Below are 24,210 nucleotides of genomic sequence, written 5' to 3'. Positions count from 1 at the left end.
TTTGCTGTAAATGGGTTAGGCATATAATTCTTTCAGCACACTGTGGCCATGTAAAAACAGCACAATCGAAATAAGAAAGATCCGAAATGATCCAACTTCGCTTTCCCTTTGCCTCGGCCTGAGTTGCTCAGAAATATATTAGAGAGATGCAGTGGAGCGCATTTTGTCAAGGCAATCGCAACCCGAATCGGGATGACCAAAATGTATTGACATTGTTGCACAGAAATTGCCTATGTCATCTTGTACTGCTGCTTGTGAAAGTGGCTTCTGTCAAGAAGTCAACATCAGGTCTCATTGACCACCAGCATTTGATTGAATGGATTTCACTTTCAAGAACAGGAAGTCTAGTTTATCTTTAATTGAAAACAATGCCAGAACAAAGGTTGTTCCATGTTTCTATTCAGTAAAAGGGGCATCGGTATTGTTTCATTTAAACTGGTAGATAGAGATGGACATGTTTTTCCAATACTGTGCTCAGAATTCACTTTTACACACTTTCTTGATAACTTTCTTGAGGTTAATAAACCTCAGTGTGTCTTTCTCTTTCTCTTATAAAAGGTTCCATTGTATAATGAACACAATGTTATTTTCAGTTTCTGTACATCCCACCTCAGAGGGCCTTGGGAGAATTTTGTTCTCAATGTATGAGACCCGTGGTGTAAATTGTTCTTTCACCATGCCCATGATACACAGGCAATTTGTTTTAGGCAATATTGCCAAGGCAATAACAATCTTATTGACTAAGTGGCCCTGCCGATTACATTTCCCCAGATAATAAAACGATTCTCATTTGCAATGGAAAAAGTTGCAGCAACCATTGCTGACAACATTGCTTTGCAATATTGCATTAAAAAAATTGCCAGTGTTGCGAAGGCCTTTAGGTCTTGCTTAAAGTTCTATAAAATGTAATGCATCTTGAAACGTACAAACTACAAACTATATGTCATTCATAACTGCTGTCAAAAAAGAGTTATTGAATACCTGCATTTTATATGGTCTATGCATGTATTTAACTCAGTTTATAAACTGTGGGGAATGTTCTTATCCCTCATACACACAGCAATAACAGCCAGCAGCACTGTTTCTATGAGCCAACTTCAGTCTTATTTGTTATATATGAACCCAGGATGGGTCCAGCCACATAAGAGGTGAAGAAGTGGGGAGGCCACCAGGGAAGGCTATGAGGCTATGGCACAGAGAGCAAATAAGTCTGAAGGAACTAGGGCCAAGCTTTTGGGCCTCATGGCAGGGTAGAGCCTTGGCCCTGATTCCACCTCAATGTAGATCTTTGGGATTAACACCCCCAGTCAAAAGGGTGTCTGGTTGAGATGTTGAGAACACTGTCTGTGCAGGCTGGGGGAGAGTGTTTGTGTGTGTGTGTGTGTGTGCATAGGTTTTAGGGGATATCTAATAAGGCAGCTGTAGGGGGATTACTGAACACCCAATCCCACACACACCATCATCATGCCCCTAAATGAGGTGTGTGGGGGATGGGGGGACAGACAGAGAGGGTCTATCTGCTTTATGTAAATGAAGGTGTGAGGAGGTCAATCATTGTTTAACCCCAGGTCCAACTGGCTGCCCTGTGTCTGACCATGACGGGTAGATGAGCCTGATCTGACCAAATATTCCTGATGAGATTTCAATACACAAGTGGTAGCCAAAACATCGCCATTTCCTACCCTACAGTTATTGGATTTCCAGATATGTTCTTTGCCTGAGTTTAATACTTTTTTATGTGTAGTGTAAACGTGGTTCTTATGATTAAGGAATAAATGCATGAGAGGCAATAGTCGGGTTCAGGGGATGAGTCAAATTTACTAACATGTTCGTATTGAAAGGTTGTATTGGATTATCGTTGTGATTATTATGTAAAGTTTGTTTCATGGATAGCCATTGCCATTCATTTGTCTTAAGTGGTGTAATCAGAGAAAATAATGTGGGAGCTGACTAAAGTCAATAACATGAAGCACCGTGAGTTCCTGTCCCAAAATTGCCTTACAGAGAAGTAAACTTGTGCGTAAAAGGAGAAAAAAGTATCTAATGCTCTAGTATTTCACCTTACCCGAATCAATAACAAAAAAAAATTCTATTTTTTGAAGGCTCTCCATTCTGCTATCCACGCATAATGTCAAAAATAACACTATAGACATGTATGTTGAAGGTCAAAAGCCTCCCTCCAAAGACACAGTTGTAAATATCCTGACGGTTCCAACTTGGCCATTCATCTTTACGCGCGCCTTAACAGCCTCCATTGGTTTCTCTAATTACACCCATGGCATCCCAGAGGCTGCAAACTACACATGTCCCCTAATCGACACCAATGACTTTATGGAAGACATATACAGACGAGATGGAGTCGACAGGAAAGGAAATAATTGCTTTTACGCAGTGCAATAGGCTAGAGAGGCAGGTGCACACTAAAGACGCATGGCTTCGCGTTCACCTCAAATACATTAGATACTGAGGCTGCATGCTAAAATCATTTCAAAATCACATGCAAGTAGCAAAACATTCCGTTGGTTCCACATGGAGAACATTAACTCGACTTATACTATCATTACCTATTCAAAGCTCGAACACTCATCCGCTTAAATATGAAAAGCATTACCTGAAGATATGACCACCAATAGAAAAAGCTGAAAAATCCTCGTCTGGTTCATGGTTTAGTATGATTCCCTTTTAGTTGAAGTCTAACTATTATAGCAACGCTTGAATAGCGAGCTTAACTCTTTAAAATGTATTAAATAAAAATACCAACAAAATCTCAAAAAAACATTTCCGCAGTTTCAGTTCCACTGTCCAGCGAACGGCTGGCTTCTGGACGAGGCTGCTTTGAGAATGTTCTGTTTGCTATTGTAGAACGGCCCTCGCTGGGTTCTGTGGCTATTAGTTATGCGTAAGGTATTGTTGTCCCCGCTGACATCCCGGTCAATGAATGGACACTGATACAACAATAGAACTGGCCAGCGGAGACTGGGGGCATGTAAACGAGCCAATGGTAGGATGGGGGCCAGTCAAAAGGGGTGGCCCCTTCTAAACCCCAAAGCATCACTTGAGGGAACCTGCTATGAAGAGGCTCCAGAAGCCAAATATTGTCTTGATATGCAGGTCATCATCATTCTATTGTCAACCTACTCCACCATACATACACTTTAATGCTGTTATGGTGGTTATTGCTGTCAGTTGTGGAGGTGCTGATGATTACTGGCAATGACAATGTTACTGGTACTCCACTAACCACTTTCCAAATGACATTGTGAGCATCTGTAAAAAAATATATATATATATATATATATAGAAATGTCCTTGTTTTTGAAAGAAAAGCACACTTTTCTTTTAGTCCATTAAAATAACATCAAATTGATCCGAAATACAGTGTAGACATTGTTAATGTTGTAAATGACTATTGTAGCTGGAAACGGCAGATTTTTAATGGAACATCTACATAGGCGTACATTGGCCCATTATCAGCAACCATCACTCCTGTGTTCCAATGGCACGTTGTGTTAGCTAATCCAAGTTTATAATTTTAAAAGGCTAGTTATAAAGTTCTAAAAAATATAATCATCGATGACTCCTGGGTTTCAGCTCTTGCCTGTGAATTGGAAATCAATCAAATGCATACTGTTAGATCATTATTAGATACAGCGTCTGGAGAACGTAACATGCATGACAATGACAGTTCAGTATAACATGTACTGCTAAACTGAAACATTTCTGCCTTGATAATACCTTTCCGAATATTAGATCATTAGAAAACCCTTTTGCAATTATGTTAGGACAGCTGAAAACTGTTGTTCTGATTAAAGAAGCAATACAACTGGCCTTCTTTAGACTAGTTGAGTATCTGGAGCATCAGCATGTGTGGGTTTGATTACAGGCTCAAAATGGCCAGAAACAAATAACTTTCTTCTGAAACTCATCAGTCTATTCTTGTTCTGAGAAATGAAGGCTATTCTATGCGAGAAATTGCCAAGAAACGGAAGATCTCGTACAATGCCGTGTACAACTCCTTTCACAGAACAGTGCAAACTGGCTCTAACCAGAATAGAAAGAGGAGTGGGAGGCCCCGATGCACAACTGAGCAAGAGGACAAGTATATTAGAGTGTCTAGTTTGAGAAACATACACCTCACAAGTCCTCAACTGGCAGCTTCATTAAATAGTATCCTCAAAACACCAGTCTCAACATCAACAGTGAAGAGGGAACTTCTGATCAGTTTGATGTTATTTTAATGGACAAAAAAAGGGCTTTTCTTTCAAAAACAAGGGCATTTTCAAGTGACCCCAAACTTTTGAACGGTAGTGTATATACAGCTCATTCAGAAAGTATTCAGACCCCTTGACTTTTTCCACTTTTTGTTACGTTACAGACTTGTTCTAAAATTGATTAAATAAAACATTTATGCAAATGTATTAAAAATAAAAAATAGAAATACCTTATTTACATAAGTATTCAGACCCTTTGCTATGAGACTCGAAATTGAGCTCAGGTGCATCCTGTTTCCAATGATCATCTTTAAGATGTTTCTACGACTTGATTGGAGTCCACTTGTGGTAAATTCCATTGATTGGACATGATTTGGAAAGGCACACACCTGTCTATATAAGGTCCCACAGTTGACAGAGCATGTCAGAGCAAAAACCAAGCCATGAAGTCGAAGGAATTGTCGGTAGATCTCTGATCTTGTGTCGAGGCACAAATCTGGGGAAGGGTACCAACAAATTTATGCAGCATTGAAGGTCCCCAAGAACACAGTGGCCTCCATCATTCTTAAATGGAAGAAGTTTGGAACCACCAAGACTCTTCCTAGAGCTGGCTGCCCGACCAAACTGAGCAATCAGAGGAGAAGGACCTTGGTCAGGGAGAACCCGATGACTACTCTGACAGAGCTCTAGAGTTCCTCTGTGGAGATGGGAGAACCTTCCAGAAGGACAACCATCTCTGCAGCACTCCACCAATCAGGGCTTTATGGTAGAGTGGCCAGACTGAAGCCACTACTCAGTAAAAGGCACATGACAACCCGCTTGGCGTTTGCGAAAAGTCATCGAAAGGACTCCCAGTCCATGAGAAACAAGATTCTCTGGTCTGATTAAATCAAGATTGAACTCTTTGGCCTGAATGCCAAACATCACATCTGGAGGAAACCTGAAACCATTCCTACGGGGAGGCATGGTGGTGGTAGCATCATGCTGTGCAGATGTTTTTCAGCGGCAGGGACTGGGAGACTAGTCAGGATGGAGGGAAAGATGAACGAACAAAAGTACAGAGAAATCCTTGATGAAAACCTGCTCCAGAGCGCTCAGGACCTCAGACTGGGTTCAAGGTTCACCTTCCAACAGGACAACGACCCTAAGCACACAGCCAAGACAACGCAGGAGTGGATCTGCAGAGAAGAATGGGAGAAACTCCCCAAATACAAGTGTGCCAAGCTTGTAGCGTCATACCCTAGAAGACTCGAGGCTGTAATTGTTGCCAAAGGTGCTTCAACAAAGTATGAGTAAAGGGTCTGAATACTGTAATATCTCAGTTATTTTTTTTTCAATACATTTGCAAACATTTCTAAAAAACAGTTTTTGCTTTGTAATTATGGGGTATTATGTGTAGATTGATGAAGAAAAAAAACAATTTAATACATTTTAGAATAATGCTGTAACGTAACAAAATGTAGAAAAAGTGAAGGTATCTGAATACTTTAATTAATATATATATATATATATATATTAACACTTAACTTGACACCCAGCATCATAACATGTTATGACACGGGCATAACCATGTCATGTCATAACAGCTGACATAACTTGTCATAATATAGTCATAACACTGTCATGACATATCAAATCAAATTTTATTTGTCACATGTGCCAAATACAACAGGTGTAGACCATACAGTGAAATGCTTACTTACAAGCCCTTAACCAACAACGCAGTTAAAAAAAAAAAAGTGTTAAAGTATTTACTAAAATAAACTGAAGTAAAAAAGAAATAAAGAAAAAAGAACAAATAAAAAATAAAATAAACAAATAATTAAAGAGCAACAATAAAATAACAGTAGCGAGGCTATATACAGTACTTGGGGTACCGGTACCGAGTCAATGTACGGGGGCACAGCTTAGTAGAAGTAATTAAGGTAATATGTACATGTAGTGACTGTGCATAGATAATAAACAGAGAGTAACAGCAGTGTAAAAATGTGTGTGTGTGTGGGGGGGGGGGGGGTCAATGCAAATAGTCCGGGTTGCCATTTGATTAATTGTTCAGCAGTCTTATGGCTTGGGGGTAGAAGCTGTTAAGAAGTCTTTTGGACCTAGACTTGGTGCTCTGGTACCGCTTTCCGTGCAGTAGCAGAGAGAACAGTATATGACTAGGGTGGCTGGATGGCAGGAAGCTTGGCCCTAGTGATGTACTGGGCTGTTCGCACTACCCTCTATAGTGCATTGCGGTCGGAGGCCGAGAAGTTGCCATACCAGACGGTGATGGTGCAGCTGTATAACTTTTTGAGAATCTGAGGACCAATGCCAAATCTTTTCAGTCTCCTGAGGGGGGAATAGGCGTTGTCGTGCCCTCTTCATGACTGTCTTGGTGTGTTTGGACCATGATAGTTTGTTGGTGATGTTGACACCAAGGAACTTGAAGCTCTCAACGGGCTCCACTACAGCCCCGTCAATGAGAATGGGGGTGTGCTCGGCCCTCCTTTTCCTGTAGTCCACGATCATCTCCTTTGTCTTGCTCACGTTGAGTTAGAGGTTGTTATCCTTCAGGAGCATGACAAGACACCCTCTTTTTGATTGATGACTGACATAAGGGCATGTACTGTACGTGATAGGCCTATCTGGCATTATGATGGTCATAATGATTCTTGACGGTGTCATAAAGTGTATTTTCTACAAGCTATTTAAAATACGATGAAAAAAGATCACTGTAAAGAATTCATTAACAACAACAACAAAGGAATTAAGAAACAAACTTTCAAATGAAAGGAAACTTCTTAGCAGGGGATAAACTCATTTGAATAAAGTCATCATGTTGTTCCTCTTTGGTGTCTTTTTTCTCTCCTAAAAAAGTAGATTCTTGATGATGAGAAGGGGAAGCATATTGTACTGCAGCTTTACTAAAAACACAGTCATAGTAGCTACAAGCAAGTTGAAGGTCTGTTCAATGAAGACCATTCACCAACTCAAGTCATCTCATCATCTCAACTCCACCAGCCTCAAAGAAGTTCTCAACCTTGGGTACAATAACGAATGTTTAAATAGAAAAACACATTCAGCCACCCTCTGCCCCAACGGTCCTCACTATGGCTCCATTACCAAAGCTGTTGGAATGGAATGCGGTGCGGCTCACAGTAGGACAGACCAGCCAATTAACAGGCATCTGCCCCCCAACACACACAATACGCACCCCTCTTAAGGGAGAACAACAGGCTAGCAGCAGTGTGTTATTCATTAGGTGGTCTTCTGTTCATATAAAGGGATCTAATTGGGGATCGGTCCAAGTGGGAATGGCCTGGTCTATTATGAGGGAGATATCAACATGCAAAACAAGGATCTGGGAGGAGAATGAGATGCATGTTTTTTAGCCATCTGAGGGAAGAGGCATAGATCCTACCTACACACAGTTTTTGTTATCTTCTTAACTAGCTCATTAGTAAGTAGCTCAGTGACTGTTCCTATCCTAATCCTCCTGGTTCTCACCATCATTAAATCTGATCCTCATCATTCATCATCTGACGAAGAGGACCGTTTTCTTCTTCTATGTAATGGTAGTGTCTAATGAAAGTCAAATTTTGCATCTTTTATCAAGTGAATGAATGAGTATCTATATAATTGTTTTAGATTATATCAAAAGTATACTGTCTTTAGAATAGTAGTTCAAATATAATACTATTGCGCAATAATACTTAATAGACGTCTTACAAAAAGTAACAGATCTTCTGGTCACTCATCCTACTCTAAAATCAAGCTTACTGTCCCATGCTCCCCACCCACAGTACAACTTTTATTAAACTCACCATACAATGTACTCCCCCTTAAAACATTTTTTACACATCTTGAACACCAAATATAATGTTTTACACAGTCTGGTAAGGGAGTGAAGGTGGTCATGCTTGCCAATTTTACTGGACAACATCAATCAACTGTCCCCCATGGGCTCGTTAAAACTATACTACAGCTGTATCAGCATCTCATATCATATATTCTCCTAATCTGACCATTAAAGTTGCTAGGGAGATAGAAAGGACATGAAAATATATATATAATTAGGAGTCTGGTCCAACTGGGAATGTCCAGAGATATATACATATGCAAAGAGTCAGAGAGAAACAGACACAAAACATGTCTACCCATTCCAGCTTTAAAAAAAAGGTATAGACAGTCACCCCTCAGCCCACACCCCTTTGTGATTTTCTTAGCGAACTCATTAGGCAGCCCAATTCTGATATTTTTCCCACTATTTAGTCCTTTGACCAATCACATCAGATGTTTCACATCAGCTCTTTTTCAGAGCTGATCTGATTGGACAAAAGACCAATTAGTGGAAAAGAAATATCAGAATTGCGCTGCCTGTCTAAGCGCAGCTTTTGTGATTTCTCATAATCATCCTGGTTCTTCTCACCACCAATAAATCAGTTCCTTCTGGAAATGTACCTTCATCTGCTGAGCCCAGTATGTTTAAATCTACATACTGCAAGTATCATATGGTGTCAATGTGTACATAATGTTTTGTAGACTCGTAGTGAAGCCGATCAGGCTTTACTGTGCAACATCACTCAAATATCCCTCATTGACAATAAACCTCTGTATGATACAGTAGGTTTAAGAACAAAACATCTAACCTCATATATTGTCCTAATCTAGCCAGTAAAGGTTGGTGTCACAGAGATCAGATCAGAGAGCAGATGGCTTGAAGATGGTTGTTGCTATGGTATTACAGGTCTGGACAGTGCGAAGTTATCCATGTCTTATCGATCAGTGAGAGGTTATTATGTCTCTAAGGTCTCTAAGGGCAACATCATACATTTCAGAGTGCTTCAGGACTTTATAGAAGAGAAGATAAACTAGTATTGTCTGTTTGGAGTATGTTCATTTACTCAAATCGGTCAAATTCATATTTTGTAGCACATACAATTCTGTATATGTTATCACAATTGAAAGGAATTCAGGGCTTCAGAATGAAGTTACTTTGGATTCAACATTCAAATTACAGGGATGCTCAACACTCAACAAACTGACATGAACCTTCAACCTGAAATGCATCAGACGATGTGAATCAGTCATCTTACCCTGCAGGTACATCAGCTTATAATAGCCTATGATATTTCACCCAAGAGGAAATGGCAAAGGGCATTTCAATCGATAGGAGCACTTTATCCTCCATAGTATGCATACAGAGACTAATAGAGTTATTCCCAGGCATCTGTGGTTAAACAGTGAGCAGTAAGCATGGCTGTATTGAGAGCCCTCTGTAGCTCATTGTCCGCCCAGCAGTAGCAAAGCTTTATCCTGTTAGCCACATAATGGGGTTTAGGGTTTCACATAGTGACGATCACAGTGGTCTAATCTGAGCTGGCCTGGCAAGACCGCCTCTCACTGCATGCATACGGCTCAGATTTTCACACCATTCCTCTCTACAAGGCTTGTGGTCATGGAGGAAATAGGATGGAGGAGAGTAGAGATAAAGATGAAGATTATTTGCTTCCCCACCTTTGACTTTTCCCTGTTTACATTATAGAAAACCAATATTTCCTGTAGCAGACTTGTCCTTGACTACACAATGTACCAGAAACTACATTCCATTTCATTGAATAGTAAGTCGTCAGAAAATAAACAAGCTGAGGCGTATAAAGAAGACCAAAAAACAGGGGGCAAAACAACCCAACACCCTGCCCAACCGCCAGTGAAAAAAGACCACTTTGATATATGTTCTTGAAATAAAGGTGTCATGTACTGACTTATACTGACAGTGGAATAAAAAGGTCCATGGCAACTGGACCAGATGAACTGGTTTGGAACGTATATCCCACTGGGCTGATACAACTACTGAACAATGTAGATCAGACAGAGCTTCAGCGTAAGATGACACCGCTACATAACCTTATGCAGGATACAATGGTCTCATACTGATTATGAGTATATTGTGTGTGTGTGTATATATATACACACTGCTCAAAAAAATAAAGGGAACACTTAAACAACACAATGTAACTCCAAGTCAATCACACTTCTGTGAAATCAAACTGTCCACGTAGGAAGCAACACTGATTGACAATAAATTTCACATGCTGTTGTGCAAATGGAATAGACAACAGGTGGAAATTATAGGCAATTAGCAAGACACTCCCAATAAAGGAGTGGTTCTGCAGGTGGTGACCACAGACCACTTCTCAGTTCCTATGCTTCCTGGCTGATGTTTTGGTCACTTTTGAATGCTGGCGGTGCTTTCACTCTAGTGGTAGCATGAGACGGAGTCTACAACCCACACAAGTGGCTCAGGTAGTGCAGCTCATCCAGGATGGCACATCAATGCGAGCTGTGGCAAGAAGGTTTGCTGTGTCTGTCAGCGTAGTCCAGAGCATGGAGGCGCTACCAGGAGACAGGCCAGTACATCAGGAGACGTGGAGGAGGCCGTAGGAGGGCAACAACCCAGCAGCAGGACCGCTACCTCCGCCTTTGTGCAAGAAGGAGCAGGAGGAGCACTGCCAGAGCCCTGAAAAATGACCTCCAGCAGGCCACAAATGTGCATGTGTCTGCTCAAACGGTCAGAAACAGACTCCATGAGGGTGGTATGAGGGCCCGACGTCCACAGGTGGGGGTTGTGCTTACAGCCCAACACCGTGCAGGACGTTTGGCATTTGCCAGAGAACACCAAGATTGGCAAATTCGCCACTGGCACCCTGTTTTTTTGAGCAGTGTATATATATACACACACACATACATACACAAATAAGTTTTTCCCAGTTCTTGCTGTGAGACGTTACCCTACTCTTCCACCAAGGCACCTGCAAGTTCCCAGACATTTCTGGGGGGGAATGGCCCTAGCCCTCACCCTCCCATCCAACAGGTCCCAGACGTGCTCAATGGGATTGAGATCCGGGCTCTTCGCTGGCCGTGGCAGAACACTGACATTCCTGTCTTGCAGGAAATCACACAGAACGAGCAGTATGGCTGGTGGCATTGTCATGCTGGAGGGCCATGTCAGGATGGGCCTGTAAGAAGGGTACCACATGAGGAGGATGTCTTCCCTGTAATGCACAGCGTTGAGATTGCTTGGAATGACAACAAGCTCAGTCCGATGATGCTGTGAAACCCCGCCCCAGACCATGACGGACCCTCAACCTCCAAATCAATCCCGCTCCAGAGTACAGGCCTCGGTGTAACACTCATTCCTTCGGCGATAAACGCGAATCCGACCATGTGTTTGTGCCCATAGGCGCGGTTGTTGCCGGTGATGTCTGGTGAGGACCTACCTTACAACAGGCCTACAAGCCCTCGGTCCAGCCTCTCTCAGCCTATTGCGGACAGTCTGAGCACTGATGGAGGGATTGTGCATTCCTGGTGTAACTCGGAAAGTTGTTGTTGCCATCCTGTACCTGTCCCGCAGGTGTGATGTTCGGATGTACCAATCCTGTGCAGGTGTTGTTACACGTGGTCTGCCACTGCGAGGACGATCAGCTGTCCGCCCTGTCTCCCTGTAGCGCTGTTTTAGGCGTCTCACAGAACGGACATTGCAATTTATTGCACTGGCCACATCTGCAGTCCTCATGCCTCTTTGCAGCATGCCTAAGGCACGTTCACGCAGATGAGCAGGGACCCTGGGCATCTTTATTTTGGGGTTTATCAGAGTCAGTAGAAAGGCCTCTTTAGTGTCCTAAGTTTTCATAACTGTGACCTCAATTGCCTACCGTCTGTAAGCTGTTAGTGTCTTAACGACCGTTCCACAGGTGCATGTTCATTAACTGTTTATGGTTCATTGAACAATCATGGGAAGCAGTGTTTAAACCCTTTACAATGAAGATCTGTAAAGTTCTTTGGATTTTTACGAATTATCTTTGAAAGACAGGGTCCTGAAAAAGGGACGTTTCAAAAAAAGAAACATCCCTTTATCAGGACCCTGTTTTTCAAAGATAATTCGTGTGCAAAGCTGTCATCAAGGCAAAGGGTGGCTACTTTGAAGAATCTGAAATCTAAAATATATTTAGATTTGTTTAACAGTTTTTTGGTTACTACATGATTCCATATGTGTTATTTCATAGTTCTGATGTCTTCACTATTATTCTTCTACAATGTAGAAAATAGTAAAAATAAAGAAAAACCCTGGAATGAGTAGGTGTGTCCAAACTTTTGACTGGTACTGTATATATACACACAATTTAACAATATTTGCTGCTTTATCTGGCCTGAAAACATTTCAATACTTCAGAACAAAGACGGGTCAGAGAATACTGTTTGAGGATGTAATTTAGAGCCGCTCTAATACTATTGTTAGGCCGAGAGAAAATCATACTGTACATTAAATCACAAGAAACCTGAACTTTGGGGAATCTGTGTGTATTTTCTTCTATAAAACAAGACATTTACAACTGAAGTCACATCCATATAAATTACAACAGCAAACACAATATATTTTAAATACAGATCTCCTCTCTTCATTCCTTTGCTCACTTAACGGAACAGACAATATAAATGTCCCTTATATTCACTTGCAGTCCGGTGCATTGAAATAGTGGCCATAAATGTAATATTGCCTACGTTGGGGAACAAATCTACCTGCCTTATTTTTATAATCTATCTTCGGACTGGGAAATCTCAAATTATACACCATTTTATCAACCTACTATCCATACAGTTCACTATTTTTGACCAAGAGCCAAATAGGGTGTAATTAGAGACACTGACGATAACTAACTTTTAACCAGCATTCCCTCTTGGGTCTCCTTTACGTCATGACCACTGATAGGTCATTTGAATAAACAGGTTCCCACCATGTTATTACTAAAGACATGTCAATTCCAAGACCAGGGTTGCCTTAGCATGTTCAAGCCCAATTCAACCTACAAATGGCTAGAACTGGACTCTGTATGCCCTACTGCCCTCTACTGGTTGAGAATGCTCAATGCTTTGCTCCAGTCTGTATATCCCTGTTGACTGGATGGCTGTGTGCAAACAATGTCTCCCTTGTACTTTAATGATATATGGGTAGACTCACAATATATCAGTGCCATCTGAAATATCTCAACCTCAGGTTAAGACTAAAATATGAGATATGAAAATTGTTCTCGCTACAACTTCACATCCCTAGTTGTAAATACAGCTTTACTCCCCAGGTGGGACAATAATTTCTGTCACTCACACAATCTTCAAAGGCAGAACACAAGGTATTCTCTCGTGACTCTGCTATATAACACTGCAAGAACAAAAACAATATATGACGGTAACAGAGGCATTTAACAGTGTGGCAACAATATATGAAATTGAAAGAAAATGAAAAGTCCATTGTGCAATTAATTTGTTTTCATATAGAAAGCTGAACAACAAATAAAGTGTTAAAATAAGAGGGGAAAAGGCCTCACAGGTACTGTACATGAAAACAAGAACCTAGTAGGTAAGTATGTGCTCCACAGTGAAGTACCTTCTTCTCTTTTAACCCTTCCACTCAAGTGGATCTTCTGAAGTTCTTTGATCTCTGCCAAAAATTCTTAACCCACTACTGGCCTAAAATGTGTGGTGAATGAAAAACTGGTGATGTGTGACTCAAGTTCCATCACAGTCTACTACTACTACTACTACTACTAAAGGTCCATCACAGTCATTTCCTTGTGGACCATCCTCCCAGACAAATCACTCCCGTTTTGCACGGGAAAAGAGGTATGAGATGAGGTAAATACGCATAAAACATGAGAAAACACATGACATCATACATACCATAATCAACCCCCCTTCTACACGTTTTTCTTTTTTTCTTCTGTCAGCCACTTTCTGCAACAAATGCCTCAATCACTGAGAATCAGTTCATGAACTGAGAACCCCCAATCACACTTCAAATTCACAAGAGCAGTACAGGGAATTAAAAACACAATACAACTGATAAATCCTGTATGCAATATGTATGTGTGTCCATGTATGAAAAGTCCTTCCTGGTTGTGATGTAGGGGTGCAGGACTGGGGTTTTATAGGACTCGTTGATTCTCCTTGAATGTCAGTGTCTGTTCCCAGTCACACCCTCTCTCCGCTTCCTGCCTAATCTAATGTTGCAGGCATAGAAAGACGCCTGAGCAGAGTTCCCACTTCCGTCAGGTTGAAAATACTGTATCCCTGAAAACCGGATGTTAGCATTTCTGGCGACTCTGCATAGGCTATTTCCTGCCTTACCCAAAGTTTTGACCATAGCTCCATTCCACACCATGAGCTGGAAAACACACACACTAAGGAAACCATAGTGATAGTGATCAAACCATTACAAAGCTGATCCCCAGTGCTCCCCATCTGCTCCCAAAACCGATAGTTAACATCATACTCTCCCAAAATCAATAGGAAACATCATCCTTTCCCAGTCAACATCCTTTCCCAGAGTTGACATCATCCTTTCCCAGTCAACATCATCCTTTCTTAGTTGACATAATTCTCTCCCAGATTCGACATCTGAGTTGACATAATCCTTCCGAAGATATCCTCTCCCGAAGTCGATAATCAATATCATCCTCTCCCAGAGTAAACATCCTCGTTTGGATTGGCTGAGACTTGCTGAAGCAGTCTCATCCCAAAGTGATATACTTTACCACCAATGTCCAGTTGACAGAATTCATTCCAGAGGGTGAAAAAGAGCAAGAGAGGCATGAAATGCGATCTAATCTAAAGGTTTTGACTGTGACTGAGTGATTGGTATGTACCCTTGCAATGTAATGTATGTGTTACAGTTCGATGATAGACACTTCCCATCACATCAAGGATCACTAGACATCTCCCACTCATGAGATTTTCTGTCTGAAAGCAATGCAAATTATAGAATATGTTCACATTGAATGCATAGATTGCAGGTCAGTAATATGCCTTACATGTTGCATACGAATGAAATGCATGGTTTATGACCTACAAACCAGTATGAGTTATATTGGTGAGGCAGAGGCCATGTATATATGAGCAACGAGCAAAGTCCAAGGGGGCTGGGCTGTATGTACCAGGTCCAATAATCCCTGTAGCCAAACTATAGGACGAGAGGGCTGTGTTTAGTTATTGAGGAAGCTGTCCAAAGGCCAGTTGCACAATGGAAATGAATGAAGGTCAAATGTAGATATCGGGTTCACATAAACAAAGATAGTGAGATATAGTTGCACCGTCAGGGGGCTTTTATAGTGTGGCCAAGCTGTGCTAGGTGGCAGCACAGCGGAGAAGTCCAAAGTGAAGGCAGAATATTCTGTCTGTTTTCTGTCTAGCTTTTCCAATCCCTTCTTCTTGGCAGCTGGGTATCAGTGTTCTAGGGAGCGGAGGCAGCAGCGATGGGGGCGGATCTGGATTGGAGTGGGTGGAGGCTGGAGGTGGTATCAGCACTCGAGGGGCAGCAGGAAGCTCCGTCTGCAGTCCACAGCCTTGGGGCTAGGTGGCTGGGCTCGCTTCCTGCGGAGCTCCCCACGACCCAAGGAGCCACTCAGCCGTTGGTACGCAGCCTTGTATTTCTTATCAAACGCAGCTAAAAGACAGAGAAAGTGCTGTAAGCAATAAGCCTGGTTGGTCTGAAACTATAGTGAAGTTCTAGTATTCCAACTGTGTTTAAAGTGTCTTAAAGAGGCTGCTTACCAACGTGATCTCTACCCATGGCAGCCAGCGTGAGGAAGAGCATCTCTCTGTACAGACTCCTGGACACACAACACAAAGTACTATCGATCACAATTGTGCAATCATATAACCAAAACAGTGCCTTGAGAAAGTACAGTATCACACCCCTTGACTTATTCCACATTTTGTTGTGTTACACCCTGAATTCAAAATTGATTAAATATTTTTTTCTCACCCATCTACACACAACACCCCATAATGACAAAGTAAAAACATGTTTAGAAATTCTTGGCAATTTATTGAAAATGAAATACAGAAATATCTAATTTACATAAGTATTCATACCCCTGAGTCAATAATTTGTAGAAGCACTTTTGGCAGCAATTACAGCTGTGAGTCTATCTGCGTAAGTCTCTAAGAGCTTTCCACACCTGGATTGTGCAAAATTTGCCCATTATTCTTTTCAAAATTCTTCAAGATCTGTCAAGTTTGTTGTTGATCATTGCTAGACAACCATTTTCAGGTCTTGCCATAGATTTTCAAGTAGATTTAAGTCAAAACTGTAACTCGGACACTCAGGAACATTCACTGTCTTCTTGGTAAGCAACTCCAGTGTAGATTTGACCTTGTGTTTTAGGTTATTATCCTGCTGGTGAAAAGCAGACAATCAGGTATTCCTCTGTGCTTAGCTCCTTTCCGTTTCTTTTTTATCCTGAAAAACTCCCCAGTCCTTAATGATTAGAAGCATTCCCATATCATGATGCAGCCACCACTATGCTTGAAAATATGGAGAGTGGTACTCAGTAATGTGTTGTATTGGATTTTCCCCAAACATAACACTTTGTATTCAATACAAAAAGTGAATTGCTTTGCCACATCATTTTTTGCAGTATTACTTTAGTGCCATGTTGCAAACAGGATGCATGTTTTGGAATATTTTTATTATGTACAGGCTTCCTTTTCACTCTGTCAATTAGGTCATTATTGCGCACTAACTACAATGTTGTTGATCCATTCTCATGTTTCTCCTATCACAGCCATTAAACTCTGGCACTGTTTTAAAGTCACCATTGGCCTCATAGGGTAATCCCTGAGCGGTTTCCTTTCTCTCCGACAACTGAGTTAGGAACGACGCCTGCATCTTTGAAGTGACTGGGTTTGTTGATACACCATCCAAAGTGTAATTAATAACTTCAAGGATATTCAATGTCATTATTTTTTATTTTTTACCCATCTACCAATAGGTGCCCTTCTTTGCGAGGCATTGCAAAACCTCCCTGGTCTTCGTGGTTGAATCTGTGTTTGAAAATCACTGCTCAACTGAGGGACCTTACAGATAATTGTTTGTGTCGGGTACAGAGATTAAGTACTAAAAATCATGTTAAACACTATTCATGAAACTTATTATGTGACTTGTTAAGCACATTTTTACTCATGAACTATATAAATGCAACATGCAATAATTTGAATGATTCACTGAGTTAGTTCATATAAGGAAATCAGTCAATTTAAATAAATAAATAAATTAGGCCCTAATCTATAGATTTCACATGACTGGGCTGGTGCGCCTCTGCCCGCCCCTAATCAGAATGAATTTTCCCCCCACAAAAGGCTTCATTACAGACAGAAATACTCCTCAGAAGTCGGGTGTGGAGGTCCTGGGCAGGTGTGGTTACATGTGGTCTGCGGTTGTGAGGCCGGTTGGACGTACAGCCAAATTCTCTAAAACGACGTTGCTTTTAGTTTTTATAAGCTTTTAGAGCTTATAGTAGAGAAATGAACATCAAATTCTCTAGTAACAGTGGACATTCCTGCAGTCAGCGTACCAATTGCACATCTGTGGCATTGTGTTGTGCGACAACGGCACATTTTAGAGTGGCCTTTTATTGTCCCAGGCACAAGGTGCACCTGTGTAGTTATTATGCTGTTTAATCGGCTTTTTGATATGTCACACCTGTCAGGTGGATAGAGGAGACATGCTCACTAACAGGGATGTAAACAAATTTGTGTACAACATCTTAGAGAAATGTGCTTTTGTGCGTATGGAACATTTCTGGGATGTTTTATTTCAGCTAATGAAACATGGGACTAACACTTTACATGTTGCGTTTATTTTTTCCAGTATATTTAGGCTTGCCATAACAAAGGGGTTTATTACTTATTGACTGAAGACATTTCAGCTTTTCATTTTTAATTAATGAGTGTGTAGGCCAGTGACAATTCTTTTTATATTTAATCCATTTTAAATTCCGAGTGTAACAACAAAATGTGAAAAAAGTCACTTTCTGAAGGCACTATTACTTACACAAACAAAAAATGCTATCAACATTTGATGATTCAGAGGCAATTTCCTGCACTCACCTTTGTATCTTGGGCGTGCCTGGTTGCTTGGCAATGGTTTCCAGGAAGAGAGTGATTCCCTTGTGTACCTCGTTCATGCCGACCCAGCGCAGCACTTCCTCCAGGAAGGCCAGGGTGAAGGGGTGGTTGTGCCTCCGCCAGCTGTGGTTCCGCATGGGTACGCCACCTGAGTGAGTGAGTGAGTGAGTGAGTGAGTGAGTGAGTGAGAGCGAGAGAGCAAGCGAGAAGGCACGAAAGCGCGACAGAGCCCGAGAGAGAGCGAGTGAGAGAGAGCGAGAGATGTAATTCATGAAAGGATCTGAACCTGTATCATCTGACTATATCCATGTGAATAACGTGTTTATCTTACTGTGTATCCTCCACAGGATGTAGAGGGGGGGCCAGTAGTCTGTGTCAGGGGTCAGTGTGTCCCACAGCAGCCTCACCCTCACTGCTGAGTTCTCTGAAGTCTGACACACAGACAGGAGCTCAACATTAGAATGAGGACATTATGTATTGTAATATACTAATGCTAATAATTCATCACTAGGCCCCAAGAAGCCTGGGAGCGGAGTTACCTGTGCTAGTTGGTTGGCCAGCGGTGAGGAGCGAACCAGCTGCAGCAGGTTGCTGGGCAGACCCAGGCGATGGAAGTACCACACCATGTTCCAGAAGATGATGGAGTGGCTGTCCAGGAGCTGGCCCTGTGCCAGCACCGCCTCGCCCTCGTTCTCCAGCAGGCTCTCAAGCTCCTTGCGCAGCACCAATGGGCTCAGGTAGGCCACCGTCACCTGGGGCGACCCGCCCACCGATGAACCCTGGAGTCAATAACACGTTAACTGTGGGTATAGCTAGATTGAATATTTCCCAGAAGTCAACAGATAAAGATGAGAAATAAACCAGTGTAGGTAGAGTACCATGGTAACGCTGCTGCTCTCAGAATAACTGCTGGTCTCAGAGCTGGAGTCCTCACTCACACCGTTGTGACCCAGGATGTCCCCCTGGTCACCAGGGGACTTGGCTGCGCTCTCCACCTCCTCGTCCATGTTCCAATTGGTACGTTCCAGGCTGTGGTGAACGCTTTGTTAGTCAAAATGAAGGGATTGGGTGACAAAAAAAGCCTAAAGTTCATTCAGTTTAAGAATCATACAGTCCTCACTATACAGTCCTCACCATACAGTCCCCACCATACACCATACAGTCCTCACCATACATTACAGTCCTCACACAGTCCTTACCATATGTATTTAGACAGTAAAACCGTAGCTTCACTTTCCAAATACATATGGTGAGGACTGTACATGGCCCTAAATAGACAGATTGAATAAGAATAGGAGTCAAAATGAAGGGATTTTGACTTCTACGGGCCCTGGTCAAAAGTATTGCACTATATAGGGAATAGGGTGCCATTTGAGACACACTTAAATGTTAGGGTGATGTTATGATGAGAGGAGTAGTCCTACCTGCTGACGGGTCCTAGGTCACAGATCTCAGCGTTGAGAAGGGGGACGAAGGTGGTTGAGCAGAAGGGACAGCTGGAGTTGAGGTTGGAGTCGTCAGACGTCCACCCGGCCATTATCTCCTCGTCATAGACCAGGGAGTTACAGCTCCGACACAGGGAGCAGCTCGACATCAACACCTCTAGTCCCGCTCCCTCTTGGTTGGTGTCCCAGGACTTGCGGAGAGGAAAGGCCAAATTGGTGGTTTCAGGGAGGTCGACGTCACTCCCCACCGACAGAGAACTCTACAGAGGGAAAGGATGGAGGAACATTAAGCATGTTTTGACAGGTTTGATAACTCTCTCTACATCTGCAAATGCATTTTACCACAATAAACTAAATCAGTTGGCCAATACAGTATAGTAAGACTATAAGCTACAACAACCCACATGTTGTCCCCTCACCTCAGAGGTAGCAGTGTAGAGCCTCTCCTTAGCCTTCAGCAGGCTCTCAGCCACCTGGGCTTTTCGGGACGGCCTCTGTTCCGACACCCTGCGCACCGGCCCGTTTTCACCCCCCGAGCGCCGTGCGTCTACACTGGCGGCCCGCCGCCCCGAGACTCGATGACGAGTAGGTGTGAGCAGCTGCTGCAGTTTCCCTGCCAGGCTTCCCCGACTCGGCGGTGACACATTATTGTAGTTCTCGTCAACGGGCTTGCGGCTCACAGTGTCTCTCGGCCCAGGTGGCCTACATTGAGAACAGAGGAATAGACTCTTATAGTATATCTGAGTGATTTTCAAACTGTAATCCAAAAACATATCAGAACATTTCAGCCTCAGCTTCTCCACCCCCTCACCTGCCGTCTCTGTCCCCAGGCTGGCAGCTGCAGTCGGGCTCAGAGACGGCCGTCTCGGCACAGTCTTTGTAGAAGGTGGACAGGCACACCTGGTCACGGCGCACCAGGACACCACCAGGGGAAAAGGGAGAAGGGGTGGAGGTGTCTCGTGGCCCCACGGGGGGCTTACGGGAGGCAGGATTGCTGCAGCCATTGGCACCTGCGTTCCGGAGCACCGCCTTCATTGAGAGCTTAGACTCTGTGGGGTGGAAATTGTTAGGAGGGTGGTTCCCAAACATTAGACACAGATGTTTGATGAGAGTGTTATGTTCCATTAAACCTTAAATCAAATCACATTTTATTTCTCACATGCGCCAATAACAACAGGAGTAGACCTTACCGTGAATTGCTTACTCACAAGCCCTTAACAAACAATGCAGTTAAAGAAATAGAGTTAAGAAAATATCTACTAAATAAAGTGAAAATACTGGGGGTACCGGTACCGAGTCAATGTGCGGAGGTACAGGTTAGTCAAGGTAATTTGTACATGTAGGTACTGGTAAAGTGACTATGCATTGATAATAAATAGTGAGTAGCAGCAGTGTAAAAATGGAAATAGTCCGGGTGGCCATTTTATTAATTGTTCAGCAGTCTTATGGCTTGGGGGTAGAAGCTGTTAAGGAGCCTTTTGGACCTAGACCACTTGCCGTGTGGTAGCAGAGAGAACAGTCTATGACTTAGGTTACTGGAGTCTGACCATTTTTTGGGCTTTCCTCTGACACTGCCTAGTAAATAAGTCCTGGATGGCAGAAAGTTTGGCCCCAGAGATGTACTTGGCCACACGCTCTACCCTCTGTAGTGCCTTCCGGTCGGATTCTGAGCAGTTGCCATACCAGGCGGTGATGCAACCGGTTGTTGCCTACCTTTACCACCTGGGGGCGGCCCATCAGGAAGTCCAGGAACCAGTTGCAGAGGGAGGTGTTTAGTCCCAGGGTCCTTAGCTTAGTGATGAGCTTTGTGGGCACTATGATGTTGAACGCTGAGCTGTAGCCAATGAACAGCATTCCCACATAGGTGATCCTTTTGTCCAGATGGGAAAGGGCAGTGTGGAGTGCAACTGAGATTGCGACGTCTGTGAATCTGTTGGGGCGGTATGCAAAATGGAGTGGGTCTAAGGTTTCCGGGATGATGGTGTTGATGTGAGCCATGACCAGCCTTTCAAAGTACTTCATGGCTACCGACATGAGTGCTAATGGGCGGTAGTCATTTAGGCAGGTTACCTTCGCTTTCTTGGGCATAGGGACTATGGTGGTCTGTATGAAACATGGAGGTATTACAGACTCGGTTAGGGAGAGGTTTAAAATGTAAGTGAAGACACTTGCCAGTTGGTCCGTGCGTGCTCCGAGTACACGTCCTGATAATCCGTCTGGCCCCAAGGCCTTGTGAATTTTGACCTGTTTAAAGGTCTTGCTCACATCGGCTACGGAGAGCGTGATCACACAGTCGTCCGGAACAGTTGGTGTTCTCGTTCATGCTCCTGTGTTGCTTGCCTCGAAGCGAGCATAAAAGGCATTTAGCCCGTCTGGTAGACTTGTGTCACTGGGCAGCTCACGGCTGGGTTTCCCTTTGTAGTCCGTAACAGTTTGCAAGCCCTGCCACATCCGACGAGCGTCAGAGCTGGTGTAGTAGGATTCAATCTTAGTCCTGTATTGACGCTTTGCCTGTTTGATGGTTCATCTAAGGGCATAGCGGGATTTCTTATAAGCGTCCGGATGAGTGTCCTGCTCCTTGAAGGCGGCAGCATTTAACTCGGTGCAGATGTTGCCTGTAATCCATGGCTTCTGGTTGGGATATGTACGTACGGTCACTGTGGGGACGACGTCGTCAATGCACTTATTGATGAAGCCGGTGACTGAGTTGGTGTACTCCTCAATGCCATTATATAACATTCCAATTACCGTGCTATTTCTATAAAATAGATATCCGTCACTCACTGTCTGTTGAGCCTCTCATGCTGTTCAGGCTGTTGCTCTTCACCATAGACCCCGTCAGCGATTCGTGGCTGGAGCTTTCACTCAGGCCGCTCCAGCTGGACTGACGAATCAGGTTAGATTGTGGGCGGGACCGTTGGTTACTGTCCATTGTATCTTTTTAAAAAGACAAAACATGTTTCACCTCTATGTTTTAACATATATAATGATTTTAATTCAAACCATTAAAAAGGCCACTCTAAAACCAATGACTATTTATTGTTACAAACAATAGTAAAAAACAAATAACATGTAAATATGTCCTGACCTGTCCGCGAGCCTACTGAACCACTCTTCTGCCGTTGTCTGATTGGCTGTCTGAACTGCGCCACGGCCATCAGAACGTTACGCAACTTGGCCCAGCGCAGACGGCCACCCTGATTGGTGGAGGGCCACTTGCTCTCCAGCACTGCCTGAGGAGAGAGGGCCGAGCCAGAGGTGAGTCAATATGGGGGGAAAAAGACAACACTACAGATGGGATCACAGACGGGATTGAACTCTATTTTTAATTCAAGTAAATAATGTCTCACCTTGTTGTAGTATGCATAGGTGATGGTGTTGGGTGTGATCCCAGCTTTCTTCATCTCCAGAAGTACCCTAACAGCGAGTACAGGCTGCCCGTACTGCCCACACAGCTGCATCAGGATCCTGTAACACACCTCATCTGGTAGTACCACCTTCCTGGTCTCCATGTGCTTGAGCACCTCGTATGCCGTTTGCAAGGCACGCACCTTGGCACTCTCCGCCCGCACAAAGGTGGGCAGGTAGATGAACCACAGCCCATAGCAGTGGCCAAGCAGGCATTTGGACCACATGTCGGGCACTGCCGAGTATATCTGTGCCCGCTTCTGTGCCAGCTTAATCTCCTAAAGGAGAAACAGGGATACAGGAGTTAGGTAATCCAATCTAGATTCACTAAAGCCGTAATAATGTGGTTCCTATGTGTCCTAGTAGGCCAACTTAACAACCCTGAAGGGTGCTTGTGGTATTCACCCAAAATACACAGCCGCCACTGTGCTTCCTGCTTTTAAATATTGAATGAAGGATGAAATATGAATGCTCATTAAATTCAAATGGCACAGAAAAACAGTGAACCATGTTCCCTCTTTAGCTGTGGAAAACTGGGTTATCATAAAGCTAACTGGGGAGTCTTGAACAGATCAAGTTGATTGATGCTATTTGATAAACAGAGAGTAGCAGCAGCGTAAAAGAGGGGTTGGGGAGCGCACACAAATAGTCCTCAAAAGGTTCTACAGCTGCAACATCGAGAGCATCCTGCCTGGTTGCATCACTACCTAGTACGGCAATTGCTCGGCCTACGACCGCAAGGCACTACAGAGGGTAGTGCATATGGCCCAGTACATCACTTGTTTTGATTTGCAGGCAGGGTAATGCCCTTAATAAAATAATAAAGATTGAAATTAAACTGCGTGAGTCAGCCTCTTAATATTATTGTATAGTTGTGTTGGCTTTCAACGGTGTTGCAGTGTGTTTTAAGGGGCTCTGGCACAGCATGTTGGGGTCTGTACCTGTTTGGTCCGTCGCGGGGCAGGGCTGCTGGGGGCACTCCCCTTGGTAGGGACACGTAGCTGGTCCTGAGGCCGGTCAAAAAGATCCATGCAGAGCACAGGGAATGTCTCATAGCTGTAAACAGACAAACACGATGTCACTGGTCACAGCATCAGACAGTATAAAGTGCCGGGGCACTTATTTGTGCTCATCTAGAATCAGATCAACCTTCGTATTCTTTATTATTTAAAAGACTAAACTGATCCTAGTCCCAGCCCTAC

At 43.2% G+C, this 24,210-nt stretch overlaps 1 protein-coding gene across 1 annotated transcript in view; it reads right to left on the bottom strand.

Annotated features, from left to right (window-relative positions):
• Nucleotides 1-12,544: 12,544 nt before the first annotated feature.
• LOC120031008 (DENN domain-containing protein 4B-like) overlaps nt 12,545-24,210 on the bottom strand; it is a 40,462-nt gene continuing 28,796 nt past the window's right edge. Inside the window, exons 15-27 of the mRNA XM_038976522.1 lie at nt 23,950-24,064; nt 22,951-23,286; nt 22,689-22,833; nt 22,385-22,537; nt 20,412-20,649; nt 20,020-20,302; nt 19,580-19,860; nt 19,034-19,184; nt 18,695-18,934; nt 18,487-18,586; nt 18,138-18,303; nt 15,798-15,856; nt 12,545-15,690 (exon numbers count right to left, since the gene is read on the bottom strand). Of these exons, the coding sequence (XP_038832450.1) occupies nt 15,545-15,690; nt 15,798-15,856; nt 18,138-18,303; nt 18,487-18,586; nt 18,695-18,934; nt 19,034-19,184; nt 19,580-19,860; nt 20,020-20,302; nt 20,412-20,649; nt 22,385-22,537; nt 22,689-22,833; nt 22,951-23,286; nt 23,950-24,064 (2,413 nt within the window). The 3' untranslated portion in view covers nt 12,545-15,544. The remainder of the gene's footprint in view (nt 15,691-15,797; nt 15,857-18,137; nt 18,304-18,486; nt 18,587-18,694; nt 18,935-19,033; nt 19,185-19,579; nt 19,861-20,019; nt 20,303-20,411; nt 20,650-22,384; nt 22,538-22,688; nt 22,834-22,950; nt 23,287-23,949; nt 24,065-24,210) is intronic.

This window comes from Salvelinus namaycush, chromosome 37 (genome assembly GCF_016432855.1).
Source record: "Salvelinus namaycush isolate Seneca chromosome 37, SaNama_1.0, whole genome shotgun sequence".
Classification (NCBI taxonomy): Eukaryota; Metazoa; Chordata; class Actinopteri; order Salmoniformes; family Salmonidae; genus Salvelinus; species Salvelinus namaycush.
Note: the sequence above shows the minus strand (reverse complement) of the source record. Positions and strands in the feature narration are given on the sequence as shown.